The sequence below is a fragment of the Nerophis lumbriciformis genome, linkage group LG03 (genome assembly GCF_033978685.3).
Source record: "Nerophis lumbriciformis linkage group LG03, RoL_Nlum_v2.1, whole genome shotgun sequence".
NCBI classification, from domain to species: Eukaryota; Metazoa; Chordata; class Actinopteri; order Syngnathiformes; family Syngnathidae; genus Nerophis; species Nerophis lumbriciformis.
The window spans coordinates 11,792,144-11,807,500 of record NC_084550.2 but is presented as its reverse complement, the minus strand read 5'-3'; the positions used below and the strand labels follow the sequence as shown (position 1 = coordinate 11,807,500).

Below are 15,357 nucleotides of genomic sequence, written 5' to 3'. Positions count from 1 at the left end.
ATGTAAACAAACAGCTTGGGCCTTAAGAGGTTTTTAAGAAGAAATAACATGATTGCGGGAAAAACTTGCTGGAATTTGAGGATTGTACTTTTGTGAGCTTCAGTGTTTGTCCCAACAGGAGCATCAGACGTGGGCAGTGGTGATTACGGGCGTTACATCACGGACCCGCAAAACAAAGACTACGACGGTTTTGACATCGACGACTCCGACTATGACACCTTCATTGAAGAGGTAACGTGACACACTTTTTTTTTGATTCGAGGATTCAATTAACTTTTTGGTTATACCAGCACACGGGCCAAATCACAGAGGCCCCCAGGTTCAGTTCAAAACTTGGGAGACAAACATTTTTGCAGCAAATTCCTAAAACACTAGAGTGCTCCTGTTGTACAGAGGAACTTGGACTACTGGAAACACATTGGCAGATCCTTGCATTGACATTTTAACCTTGCTAGCAAACTTGTTATACTTGTGATTTACATTACTAAGGCGTTCCCCAAGGTACCCCTTTAAGTCCTCACCTTATGTAACTAAGGTGTTGCTGTAGCTTGTTCAGGTGCAGTCAGTAGTTAATTTAGTTGTATACTAGTGGTGTTACTCCATCCATCCATCCATCCATCCATCTTCTTCCGCTTATCCGAGTTCGGGTCGCGGGGGCGGCAGCCTAAACAGGGAAGCCCAGACTTCCCTCTCCCCAGCCACTTCGTCCAGCTCCTCCCGGGGGATCCCGAGGCGTTCCCAGGCCAGCCGGGAGACATAGTCTTCCCAACGTGTCCTGGGTCTTCCCCGTGGCCTCCTACCGGTCGGACGTGCCCGAAACACCTCCCGAGGGAGGCGTTCGGGTGGCATCCTGACCAGATGCCCGAACCACCTCATCTGGCTCCTCTCGATGTGGAGGAGCAGCGGCTTTACTTTGAGCTCCCCCCGGATGACAGAGCTTCTCACCCTATCTCTAAGGGAGAGCCCCGCCACCCGGCGGAGGAAACTCATTTCGGCCGCTTGTACCCGTGATCTTGTCCTTTCGGTCATGACCCAAAGCTCATGACCATAGGTGAGGATGGGAACGTAGATCGACCGGTAAATCGAGAGCTTTGCCTTCTGGCTCAGCTCCTTCTTCACCACAACGGATCGATACAGCGTCCGCATTACTGAAGACGCCGCACCGATCCGCCTGTCGATCTCACGATCCACTCTTCCCTGAACAAGACTCCGAGGTACTTGAACTCCTCCACTTGGGGCAAGATCTCCTCCCCAACCCGGAGATGGCACTCCACCCTTTTCCGGGCGAGAACCATGGACTCGGATTTGGAGGTGCTGATTCCCATCCCAGTCGCTTCACACTCGGCTGCGAACCGATCCAGTGAGAGCTGAAGATCTTGGCCAGATGAAGCCATCAGGACCACATCATCTGCAAAAAGCAGAGACCTAATCCTGCAGCCACCAAACCAGATACCCTCAACGCCCTGACTGCGCCTAGAAATTCTGTCCATAAAGGTTATGAACAGAATCGGTGACAAAGGGCAGCCCTGGCGGAGTCCAACCCTCACTGGAAACGGGTCCGACTTACTGCCGGCAATGCGGACCAAGCTCTGACACTGATTATACAGGGAGCGAACCGCCACAATAAGACAGTCCGTTACCCCATACTCTCTGAGCACTCCCCACAGGACTTCCCGGGGTACACGGTCGAATGCCTTCTCCAAGTCCACTAGACTGGTTGAGCAAACTCCCATGCACCCTCAAGGACCCTGCCGAGAGTATAGAGTTGGTCCACAGTTCCACGACCAGGACGAAAACCCCACTGTTCCTCCTGAATCCGAGGTTCGACTATCCGGCGTAGCCTCCTCTCCAGTACACCTGAATAGACCTTACCGGGAAGGCTGAGTGGTGTTCCTCAAGGTTCCAATTTAGGTCCTCTCTCTTTCATCATTTGGGCTATTCAACCGGTGGCGCTTTTTGCAGAAGGTCCTTAAAAACAGCAGCGCCAGTAACGCTGACAAAATAAATAGACCACAATCAAATGTCTACTGTAGAGGGCTCTTGTTCTCCGGAACATACAAAATAAGACTATTAGTAAAGGAGGCCACTCAAGGAGCCCAAAGGCTGTTCGTCGCAATGGAAGGTTTGGGCCGGGCTGTGGGATCACAGTCTGGGACGATTTCTGAACTGAATCGCAAGATGGATCACATCATGGAGAAGCTTGCTGAAAAGGAAAAATTTAATATGAGGGCCAGCATGGACGAATAGAACAGACAAGTCATTGTAATGTCTGCTCGCGGAAAATAAACATCCTAATCTACGATTTGACTCCCTCGAATGGCCTTGACGCTGTGAACAACGGGAACTTATACTCCGAAAAATACGGCACACTGTTGTGGTCTCTGCAGTGTTCCACGCCATCGTCTGCTGGGGTCGGGGGAGCTTGGCCAGAGACAGGAGCAGACCCAACAAAGCAACCCTCGGCTGCCCACTACCTCTCTACGCCTGTTAACTCTTGTTAATATGTTTGGTATTTGATTGTATGTATACACCAACTTGTCTGGACACTACAGGGGGAAATTAGCCTTTGGCTATAACCTGACATATTTACATATTACTGATATGTTCACTAATATGTGATGTCCCTATTTTAAATAAAGAATTGAATAGCTATGCCTTGCCACACCACACCGTTCATCATCGGCGGTCACTCGAACGAGTATGACGATCCTCCTGGTAGCGGTGTATCCCTTTATGGAGGATGCCTGTGCGTGACTTTGTTTTACGTGGGGAGACTGGTGCACAGTCACCACATGAAGCTTGACAGAATCGGGTCAGGGTCCAGTGGCATGGAGTCCAAGACGACTGGGGACCCTTTTCTGCTGCAGCCTTTTTCCGCCATCGCAGCCGATGTGGTAGTTCTTAAATCTACCGTCTTCCGCCTGCTCCGCCGTTGAGGTCTTCACCGTATCCCTGGCTAGGGGGCAGTCAAGTACTAGGCCTTTGCCAAGGACCACCTGGGGTAACAGTAGTAAAGGGGTTAACCTCCTAGTGCCCCAAGACCCCCGTTATGCTCGTGCTGAGGGTACTCTCCACCATATGTCTGTAGAAACTCCTAAAGATGGATCTCCTTAGTCCAGCACGCCACAGTTTCTTGAGGAAGTAGACCCTGATGTGCCATTTTGAGCATACAGGTGAGGTCCCTGGATTGATAAACTCCAAGGTACCTGAAGAACGGGGCAAGGGGAGAGTCTGTCCTTCCTGAAGTCCGCCACCATCTCATTAGTTTTGTTACAATTTTATAAGGGTTGCTACTTTTGTACCAATCCACCAGATTTTTGACCTCCTCTCTGTACACCAGGGGTGTCAAACTCAAATACAGAGTGGGCCAAGATTTAAAACTGAACAAAGCCGCGGGCCAAGGTTGAACAAATTAACCTTTTAATAGGGACCCAAACAAGTTTTGTATTAAATATTGAACAAGCAAGGCTTATATAACTTTATAGTGACATGCAAAATCGAGTTTCAAATAATAATAATAATTAAAAAATATCAATGGCATATCAAATACAATTTAAATAAAAATTGAATGCCTCTTTTCTATTTGCAGCCTTCTGAGGTAAATATCAACATTAACTTTTTCCACAGGCGAATAAATGTGAAAATAAAATAACAATGAATAAACCAACCATTCAGTACTTTAAACTGCTCAGTTTGCAACACACTGATCTAATCTGATGTGCCCAAGCCAGATACCTGGCATCTTTTGTTGGATGCTAGTTCATTAATGTCGGGGCTCAGGCTTTGAGCTGAGGCAACCTTCATTATTGAACGAAGGTGTTCATCAGTCATTATATCTCGTATTCCACAGTCTTGGGGGCGTGCCTTACAGGCATTGCTTTTAACGTCCTCTACGAGCTGTCGTCACCTCCGCTTTTCATCCCTTCTAACAACGTGCCCGCCCAGTCACACGATATGAGCGGCTTCTGAACGCACACACACGTGAATGCAACGCATACTTCATCAACAGCGATACAGTTTACACTGAGAATGGCCGTATAAACAACTTTAACACTGTTAGAAATATACGCCACACTGTGAACCCACACCAAACAAGAATGGCAAACACATTTTGGGAGAACATCCGCACCGTAACACAACATAAACACAACAGAACAAATACCCAGAAACCTTTGCAGCACTAACTCTTCCGTGACAATTTTCAGGAGGGGCGTTGAAATATGGGAGTCTCCCGGGAGGGTTGGCAAGTATGAGAATTAGCAGTGAATGAGGTGTCAACGCCGCTGTATATAATCGGCAGGCCAGCTCTAGTGTTAATTTGATATCCGCCCGCGGGCCAGAGTTTGACACCCATGCTGTTCACAGACTTATCGTTGACTGTGATGGGTTCTACTACTGCCGTATCGTCCGCAAACCTCCCAATATGATAGCTGGGCTGGGCATGTTTAGGTCGGTTGTGTGAAGAGGAGGGGTCTCAGCACACATCCCTGGGGAACGCCAGTGCTGAGGGTGACGGAAGAGGCGACAGTGTTGTGGACCCTGAGAGTGTGTGGTCTGTTGGTCAGGAAGTCCAGCAACCAGTTCCCCAGTGAGGGATTCAGCCTCAGTGTTCCATAATTATTTGCGTGACTTCTCTCTTTCATGTCATCTTCAGCTGAATCAGTTTCCTGACGTCAATCAAGACAACGGCAAGTCGCAGCTTCGCTCTCGCTCCGGTCCATCGGGTCAGAACATCGTCTACCGCATGAACACCATGGCTCCGCCGGAAAATGCTTCACTCCCCTCCTCCACCAGCGTCTTCCTTGACTTCTCAGATCTGATTTTCCCTACCAGCTCCGAGCGGGACGTCACCAGCCTGACCTCGGTCACCACAAGGTACGCACTCTAAAACATCACGGGAGATTGTGCCGGTGTACCAAATGAAATGTCTAGGAGATGATCCAATCCTGGACCTCTTCCAGAACCACTTTGCCCACGTCCACCGCGGCTCCAACCATGTCGCCGTGGAATGGAGATATTCCACGGGTCTACCGACTGACCTGCGACGAGACAGTGTGCCCCCCCGACAGCTTCTGCCTCAGCGACCTTGACAGCGGAGGCTCGCGCTGCCATTGCAACCTCGGACGTGCGGGCAGGACTTGTTCTGAAGGTTGACCTATTTTTTACCACACTTTCTAGGGTCCACAGTGTTAACCGTTTCCGTTCCTTTTTCAGTGGTGTCGGTCAAGTTCCCCAGGTTCTACGGCTACTCCCACATGACCTTTGAACCCTTGAAGAACTCCTACCAGTCTTTTCAGATCACACTGGAGTTCAAGGTGAATCTGTGGCTTTTGCTTATGATGAGTACGACAATGATGATGTTGGGGAGGTCTTATCGGAAGAAACATTGTTTTTTTTGCTGCAGGCGGACGCTGAGGATGGTCTGCTGCTCTACTGCGGCGAGAACGAACACGGCCGTGGCGACTTCACCTCGCTGGCCCTGGTGCGAGGCAAGCTGCACTACAGGTGAGGCGAGGGCAGTTGGGCAGCACCCCAGTTCACCAGCTACCGTATTTTCCGGACCATAGGGCGCACCGGATTATAAGGCGCACTGCCGATGGATGACCTATTTTTGATCGGATTATAGGGCACGTTAAAGGAGTTTTAGTGTTATTATTTTTTCTAAATGTAAAACACTTCCTTGTGGTCTACATAACATGTAATGGTGGTTCTTTGGTCAAAATGTTGCATAGATGATGTTTTACAGATCATCTTCAAGCCGCTTTCTGACAGTTGCTTCAGGATGCGCCGTTTTGTGGGCGGTCTTATTTACGTGGCTCACCTTCGGCAGCATCTTCTCCCCATCATCTTTGTTGCGGTGTAGCGTGCAAGGACGGGAGTGGAAGAAGTGTCAAAAGATGGCGCTAACTGTTTTAATGACATTCAGACTTTACTTCAATCAATAACGGAGCAGCATCTCCTCATCCGGAAACAACAATCGAGGAAATGTGTCCCGTGAAAAAACGTCCAACCGGAACTCTCTAATAACTAAAGTTCCTTGGGTGAATAATGTAAACTCACTACACCAGTATGTTTTAGCGCTTTCATGGCGAGTTTACTGACAGATATAAGTAAGAACTTTACACTACTTTATATTAGAAATGGCAACATAACAAGAAGATAGAGGAAAAAGAAAAAGCTTATCGGCTCGCTGACGCGCGCAATTTTACAGGACTAATACAGATCCCAAATGCAGATCAGCAGGTACCAGAAGGCAAAATAAAGTTGCTTTTGCATAATATTGCGAAACAAAACCCCAGATAATATGTCTTGTCCTTCAAGAGGTGTGGTTTCATAGCTTACCAAAGTCGTTGTAAAACATTTTGATATATTTTTGAGCGCAGTGTGTAATGTTCTATATTTTCAATGGAACATTTAAAATGTTGGTGTTGTTTACTTGAGACATCCATCCATCCATCCATCCATCCATCCATCTTCTTGAGACCTATTGCAATCATAGTGCTCTCTACACTTATTTCTTATGTTTGACTGCCATCTACTGGTCACTTTTATCATTACACCATGTACCAAATAAAATAGCTTCGAGGCGAGTAAACTCAACCAAACGTATTCCTTACATTAGGCGCACCTGGTTATAAGACGCACTGTCGAGTTTTGAGGAAAAAAAAGGATTATATAGTCCGGAAAATACAGCAAGTCCTTTGATTGATTGATCAAAATGTTAAATATTCTAAATGTAATATTGTAAATTGTCATTTTCAAAATATTAAATATAAATTTCCATATATTATTATTAATTATTATCAATGTAAATAATGATTTTAAATTATTATGTTGAATCTATAAACCAGTCTTTTTTTAATCACTCTTTATATTTATTATATGAGTGATGTACTGTATATAGATTTGATTAACTATTGAATTATTTCTAGGGGTGTCCCAATCTCATATTGACATAAGGTTATCGGTTCAATATCCAAAAAAAACAACTATCAGATGATACCAGCTTGCATGTCAAATTTCCTATATAAGCGCTTTGATACAGACAATAACCAAGGCAGCTGTATGTCATAACATTACTGATAACTTATTTGTGTACAACATATTTCTGACTGCTAAAAAATGGACTTTTATGCACATAATAACCGTGCTGAACCGAACAATATTGCAGACTAAAGCGCCACATTTGTCAATATAAACAAGTATCAAATATTTATAGCTGCGGATTAGAAAGTGTCCAGCGACAAACTTTCTACGTTGTTTCTTAACTTAATGAATTGTTGTGACAACTTGGTGTCAAACTAATGTCCACTCCACTTCAACTTAAAGACAGCTTAAGTCTGTCATAAGCTTAGTGTTTTTATACCTACTATGGTTGTACAGTATGCCGGTATTAGTATAGTACCGCGATACTAATGAATCATATTCGGTACTATGCCGCCTCTAAAAAGTACCGGACCTCATGTGATTCTGGACACATGAGGACTTTGAATATGACCAATGTATGATCCTGTAACGACTTGGTATCGGATTGATACCCAAATTTGTGGTATCATCCAAAACTAATGTAAAGTATCCAAACAACAGAAGAATAAGTGATTAATACATTTTAACAGAAGTGTAGATAGAACATGTTAAAAGAGAAAGTAAGCAGATATTAACTGTAAATTAATAAGTAAATTAATAATCCATTTTTTTTACCACTTGTCCTTAATAATGTTGACAAAATAATAGAATGATAAATGACACATTATGTTACTGCATATGTCAGCAGACTAAATTAGGAGCCTTTGTTTGCTTACTTACTAATAAAAGACAAGTTGTCTCGTATGTTCACTATTTTATTTAAAGACATACTTGCAATAAGAAACAATGTTTAATGTACTGGAAGATTTTTTGTTAAAATAAAGCCAATAATGCAAATTTTTGTGGTCCCCTTTATTTACAAAAGTACCGAAAAGTATTGAAATACATTTTGGTACCGGTACCAAAATATTGGTATCGGGACAACACTAGTATGCACTATAGTGTGGTCTCGTATTAACATCAGTATCGACCAATACTCAAGGCTCCAATATCGGTATCATATCGAAAGTGAAAAAAATTGTATCGGGACACCCCTAATTATTTCATTATCTCTAGAACTATTTCACTTATTTTTCCTCATTATTTAATGTACAATAATTAGGACAGAGTCTCCTATCGTGGCCTGCACTGCAAAAACTGAAATCTGAGTAAGATTAAATATCTCAAATAAGGGTGATATTTACTTATTTTCTGTCTGATAAGATCATTCTTCTCACTAAGCAGATTCTATGTTAGAGTGTTTTACTTGTTTTAAGTGTTTTGGTCCTAAATGATCTCAGTAAGATATTACAGCTTGTTGCTGAGATTTGATTACCTATATTGAGTAAAACATGTTTGAAACTAGAATATCAACTGTTGCAAAGCTGTGTCATCAACACTCACAAGTATAAAACTACTTTTTTAAAGTAATAATTTCTTGTTTCAAGCATGAAAAAAAAAAATCATGATTTTGACACAGTTGTGTCTCATAATTAAAACGGATGACAGCCAAATGGACTTTGCTGTTTTATTTTCAATGAAACAATAGAAAATAGGTACTCATATAGTAGTACAGTTGGCACTGTACAGTAAACTGACAGTTAATATTTAAACATTAAACATTTGACATTTCTAACAATTTTGAACAGAAATAGTTCATGCACATTCAGATAAATTCCTCAAAATTACAATTAAAAAAATGTTTGGCCAGGGGCCGGGCTGTATATATGCGCACTAATTGACTGAAAGAGCACGCACTTGGCGCAATGATGTCATGTTGTCGATGGAAAAATGCATTTTTAGACCATATGACTTGCTTGAGCAACTAGGAGACCCCGAAAGTAACAAACGGTTGCCTTGTTACCTTTCCATTAAGAACAATAAATTAGTTTTTAGTATGTTTGCTGGTTTCAAGAAATGTAATGCCGAGCGCATATCATTATGTCAAGATAATGGCACTAGCATTTACTTCATTTAAGAATATTTTTCAACATATTGAGCAAAAAGTTCTCTTTTTTTCTACCAAGAAAAGTGCACTTACTGTATATATATATATATATATATATATATATATATATATATAATATTTTTTTTTTTTTAAGGTATTTTTGGGTTCATTGAGGTTAGCTAATTTTACTTGTTTTGGAAAGTCTTGACAAGCCAAATGTTCTTGTTCTATTGGCAGATAATTTTGCTTAGTTCAAATAAAATAGCCCTCATTTTTGTATTTTTTTTTCTTGTTTTTGAACAGTGGCTTTTTGCAGTGTGGTGTGTAGTCTGTTAAAGCAAATAACCGCTGAGTCTCTTACTAACATCGAGTCAAAAAGCGTTGGCATGAACAGTTGTGGCTGTAGTAAACCCAGTGATGGGGTATTTTTTTTATCAACTCCACAATATGGCAGTAGATGCATTTAAAGTATTATGAGTGGTCCGCATCCAACAGCTTTAGTTACACTGCAAAAAGTCAGTGTTCAAAAGATTTTTTTTTTTTTTTTTTTAAATAGGGGTATTTTATTTGAACTAAGCAAAATGATCTGCCAATAGAACAAGAAAATTTGGCTTGTCAAGACTTTCCAAAACAAGTAAAATTAGGTAACATCAATGAACCCAAAAATACCTTAAAATAAGTATATTCTCACTAATAACAAGTGCACTTTTCTTGGTAGAAAAAAAACAGACCTTTTTGCTCAATATGTTGAATAATATTCTTAAATTAAGTAAATGCTAGTGACATTATCTTGACATAATGATATGCGCTCGGCATTACATTTCTTGAAACAAGCAAACTTATACTAAAAACAAATTTATTGTTCTTTATGGAAAGGCAACAAGGCAACCGCTTGTTACTCTCGGGGTCTCCTAGCCGCTCAGGCAAATCATATTGTCTAAAAATGCATTTTTCCATCGATAACATGACATCATCGCGCCAAGTGTGTGCTCTTTCAGTCAATTAGTGTGCATATATACAGCCCGGCCCCCGGCCAAAAATTGTTTAATTGTAATTTTGAGGAATTAATCTGAATGTGCATGAACTCTTTCTGTTCAAAATTGTTTGAAATGTCACATGTTAAATGTTTAAATATTAACTGTCAGTACGCATTTTCTATTGTTTCATTGAAAAAAAAAGAAAAAAAAAGCCAATTTGGCTGTCATCTGTTTTAATTATGAGACACAATTGTGTCAAAGTCATGATTTTTTTCTTCATGCTTGAAATAAGAAATTATTACTTTAAAAAAGTAGTTTTATACTTGTGAGTGTTGATGACACAGCTTTGCAACAGTTGATATTCTAGTTTCAAGCATGTTTTACTCAATATAGGTCATCAAATCTCAGCAACAAGCTGTAATATCTTACTGAGATCATTTAGGACCAAAACCCTTAAAACAAGTAAAACACTCTAACATAAAATCTGCTTAGTGAGAAGAATTATCTTATCAGACAGAAAATAAGCAAATATCACCCTTATTTGAGATATTTAATCTTACTTAGATTTCAGTTTTTGCAGTGTATTGTCTAAAAATGCATTTTTCCATGGATAACATGACATCATCGCGCCAAGTGTGTGCTCTTTCAGTCAATTAGTGTGCATAAATACAGCCCGATCCCCAGCCAAAATGTTTTTAATTGTAATTTTGAACAAATTATCTGAATGGGCATGAACTATTTCTGTTCAAAATTGTTAGAAATGTTTGAATATTAACTGTCAGTTTACTGTACTGTGCCAACTGTACTACTATAAGAGTACGTATTTTCTATTGTTTCATTGAAAGAAAGAAAAAAGCCCATTTGGCTGTCATCTGTTTTAATTATGATACACAATTGTGTCAAAATCATGATTTTTTTTTTCATGCTTGAAATAAGAAATTATTACTTAAAAAAGTAGTTTTATACTTGTGAGTGTTGATGACACAGCTTTGCAACAGTTGATATTCTAGTTTCAAGCATGTTTTACTCAATATAGGTCATCAAATCTCTGTAATATCTTACTGAGATCATTTAGAACCAAAACCCTTAAAACAAGTAAAGCACTCCAACATAAAATCTGCTTAGTGAGAAGAATTATCTTATCAGACAGAAAATAAGCAAATATCACCCTTATTTGAGATATTTCATCTTACTTAGATTTCAGTTTTTGCAGTGTAGCTCTTTAAAATGTTCCTACTACTGTTGGTGTGATGTTTACGACGAATTAATGCTGACTGAGCAGGTTTTCCGTACCGCTGTTACGACATTGGTTCTGTTTCTGCCGTGTTGTGCAACACACCTGTTCATTAATGACCACGTGGGCTAATTTCCTTTCAGCTTTCTCATTCACTCTAAAATCTCGTTATACCAATTCTTTGTTGTGGTTCAGGTTCAACTGTGGAACGGGCGCGTCTCAGATAGCAAGCGAGAGTCGCATCGTGGTCGGCCAGTGGCACACGGTGACCGTCTTCAGAGACGGCGTAAGCGGTTGGCTCCGACTGGACAACGATACGCCGATATCCGGTCGATCTCCGGTAATGATATCGCGTTCGAATGGCGCGCGTGTACCTAAAGACGTGGCCTCAAAACCGCACTGTTGTCCCTGCTTTAGGGTCAGTACACCAAGATCACATTCCGCTCGCCGCTGTACCTGGGCGGAGCTCCGAGCGCTTATCATCTGGCGAGCACGACGGGGACCAACAGAGGCTTCGTGGGCTGCTTGCAAAGTTTGACCATCAACAACGTGGCCACCGACATCAGACCGTGGCCGCTGGGCCGAGCTCTGAGCGGCGCTGACGTAGGTGGGAATTTGATTTAATATTTTATTTGATTTTTACGTAACTCTTACTTTTTTCAGACTGTCGGTTTCTAAGGGCTTGTGTTTTTTTCTGCAAAACCATCAAGATCAGATTGCTTTGATATTAACCATAGCCACTAGGGGGCATGTTTTATTCCATCTAAGCCTTGGGTGTCAAACTCATTTTAGCTCAGGGGCCACATGGAGGAAAGTATATTCCCAAGCGGGCCGAACTGGTAAAATCACAAGATCAAGATGCTTTATTATTGTCCATTCTTTAACATGTACAAGACACATAAGAACTGAAATTACATTTTCGGCACAGTCCCACTAAGAGCAGACATACGTTACAAGGGGGACAAGACGGGACCGCCGACGGATCAGCCACTTATGCCGCTCCTTAAAAAAGGTGGGAAAAAGGTGACATTAGGAAAGGGGGGAAGAGTAAAAAAAGTATCAGTCTAAGGCTGGACCCTCGGGAGGGGTCTAGACTGAGTCCAAGGAAAAAACCTCACATAGCATAGCATAATCACAACAACTCGCAACAGAGGGGGGGGTTGGGGCCGGCTGCCGCTATAAAGCGCTACTCAGCCGTCCACAACCCCGAAATTAAGCAGTGGTGAAGGCGTTGATTGGGGGAGGGGCGGGTGCGTGCATGTATGCCCAATTAACTTGGGTGAGATGTTGAGATGTTTTTGTGGACTGGGGCCGATCTCAAAGTTTGACACCAGGTGTTATTGGAAAAAAAGGAAGGTCAAAAGCGTCCATCGTTGAGGAGTCACGGCATGATAACTAGAGATGGACTGCCGATATCGGACTGCCGATATTATTCTGATAACATGGTCAGAGTGCAGAAGTGTTACTACTGTGATGTCAATCTCCGAAAACAGCCGAAGGTATTCTGAGTGGAATATTCAAAATGGCCCACTGAATTTGTGGCATTTTGTTATGTTTTCACATACTTTGTGGATTGTAAATACAAACCCCGTTTCCATATGAGTTGGGAAATTGTGTTAGATGTAAATATAAACGGAATACAATGATTTGCAAATCATTTTCAACCCATATTCAATTGAATGCACTACAAAGACAAGATATTTGATGTTCAAACTCATAAACTTTTTTTTTTTTTTTTTTGCAAATAATAATTAGCTTATAATTTCATGGCTGCAACACGTGCCAAAGTGGTTGGGAAAGGGCATGTTCACCACTGTGTTACATCACATTTTCTTTTAACAACACTCAAACGATTGGGAACTGAGGAAACTAATTGTTGAAGCTTTGAAAGTGGAATTCTTTCCCATTCTTGTTTTATGTAGAGCTTCAGTCGTTCAACAGTCCGGGGTCTCCGCTGTCGTATTATACGCTTCATAATGCGCCACACATATTTGATGGGAGACAGGTCTGGACTGCAGGCGGACCAGGAAAGTACACACGCTCTTTTTTTACGAAGCCACGCTGTTGTAAAACATGCTGAATGTGGCTTGGCATTGTCTTGCTGAAATAAGCAGGGGCGTCCATGAAAAAGACACCGCTTAGATGGCAGCATATGTTGTTCCAAAACCTGTATGTACCTTTCAGCATTAATGGTGCCTTCACAGATGTGTAAGTTACCCATGTCTTGAGCACTAATACACCTCCATACCATCACAGATGCTGGCTTTTGAACCTTGCGTCGATAACAGTCTGGATGGTTCGCTTCCCCTTTGGTCCGGATGACACGATGTCGAATATTTCCAAAAACAATTTGAAATGTGGACTCGTCAGACCACATAACACTTTTCCACTTTGTATCAGTCCATCTTAGATGATCTCAGGCCCAGAGAAGCCGGCGGCGTTTCTGGATGTTGTTGATAAATGTCTTTCGCTTTGCATAGTAGAGCTTTAACTTGCACTTACAGATGTAGCGACGAACTGTATTTAGTGACAGTGGTTTTCTGAAGTGTTCCTGAGCCCATGTGGTGATATCCTTTAGAGATTGATGTCGGTTTTTGATACAGTGCCGTCTGAGGGATCGAAGGTCACGGTCATTCAATGTTGGTTTCCGGCCATGCCGCTTACGTGGAGTGATTTCTCCAGATTCTCTGAACCTTTTGATAATATTATGGACCGTAGATGTTGAAATCCCTACATTTCTTGCAATTACACTTTGAGAAACTTTGTTCTTAAACTGTTTGACTATTTGCTCACGCAGTTGTGGACAAAGGGGTGTACCTCGCCCCATCCTTTCTTGTGAAAGACTGAGCATTTTTTGGGAAGCTGTTTTTATACCCAATCATGGCACCCACCTGTTCCCAATTAGCCTGCACACCTGTGGGATGTTCCAAATAAGTGTTTGATGAGCATTCCTCAACTTTATCAGTATTTATTGCCACTTTTCCCAACTTCTTTGTCACGTGTTGCTGGCATCAAATTCTAAAGTTAATGATTATTTGCAAAAAGAAACATCAAATATGTTGTCTTTGTAGCATATTCAACTGAATATGGGTTGAAAATGATTTGCAAATCATTGTATTCCGTTTATATTTACATCCAACACAATTTCCCAACTCATATGGAAACGGGGTTTGTACAATTGGATGTGGTTTAATGGGTACAATGAAACACAAATAGGCATATGAAGTCAACTTGTTTTTCCCACTCTACTTGTACTTTAAGTTTAGTGGCTTGTTGTTGTAAAAAACTGACTTTTAAGTGTTTTGTGTTGCGCAGGCGAGTGCAGCGACAGCGTGTGCGACGTAGTGGGCTGCGGCAACGGCGGTGTCTGCTATGCAAACCGCGCCGACGGCTTCATCTGCCTTTGCCCACTCGGCTTCAGAGGAGATCTTTGTGAAGAGAGTGAGGAAACATGTTCTTCTTTCTATTCCCTCACACTGAGCCTCAGCACAGGAAATACCTTCAAATTACTCATGAAAAATGTTGCATAGCATCCATCCATCCATCCATCCATCCATTTTCTACCGCTTAGGAAATAGAAAAAAATGAATACATTTGTCTTTGAATAAGTCCCAAGTAGTAATATTTCCAAATATTCACTGGTATATCAAAACATAATGAATCATTATAAAATGTATGTGAGTGTATATAAAACCGTATTAGAAGAGCAGATTTAATTCAATCAATTTAATTAATTTTAATGTATTTATCAGCATGGACCAGTTTCATGTGAGATAACCTTGTTGTGGACCACAGTGGTCACTGCCTATGTGTGTTAAAAATATAAACAAAGAACTAAATGCTAAATAAAATTAAGATTTAACCATCATAATTTATTTCAGCTATCCATCCATCCATCCATCTTCTTCCGCTTATCCGAGGTCGGGTCGCGGGGGCAGCAGCCTAAGCAGGGAAGCCCAGACTTCCCTCTCCCCAGCCACTTCGTCCAGCTCTTCCTGTGGGACCCCGAGGCGTTCCCAGGCCAGCCGGGAAACATAGTCTTCCCAACGTGTTCTGGGTCTTCCCCGCGGCCTCCTACCGGTCGGACGTGCCCTAAACACCTCCCTAGGGAGGCGTTCGGGTGGCATCCTGAC

At 42.0% G+C, this 15,357-nt stretch overlaps 1 protein-coding gene across 2 annotated transcripts in view; it reads left to right on the top strand.

The window, feature by feature from the left end:
• Positions 1 to 15,357, top strand: part of egflam (EGF-like, fibronectin type III and laminin G domains) — a 192,036-nt gene that overhangs the window by 161,505 nt on the left and 15,174 nt on the right. For both annotated transcript variants that reach the window (XM_061933514.1, XM_061933521.1), the window contains 8 exons: positions 119 to 231; positions 4,655 to 4,875; positions 4,962 to 5,149; positions 5,215 to 5,315; positions 5,405 to 5,505; positions 11,420 to 11,564; positions 11,642 to 11,831; positions 14,540 to 14,665. In XM_061933514.1, coding sequence (XP_061789498.1) covers positions 119 to 231; positions 4,655 to 4,875; positions 4,962 to 5,149; positions 5,215 to 5,315; positions 5,405 to 5,505; positions 11,420 to 11,564; positions 11,642 to 11,831; positions 14,540 to 14,665 — 1,185 coding nt within the window. The remainder of the gene's footprint in view (positions 1 to 118; positions 232 to 4,654; positions 4,876 to 4,961; positions 5,150 to 5,214; positions 5,316 to 5,404; positions 5,506 to 11,419; positions 11,565 to 11,641; positions 11,832 to 14,539; positions 14,666 to 15,357) is intronic.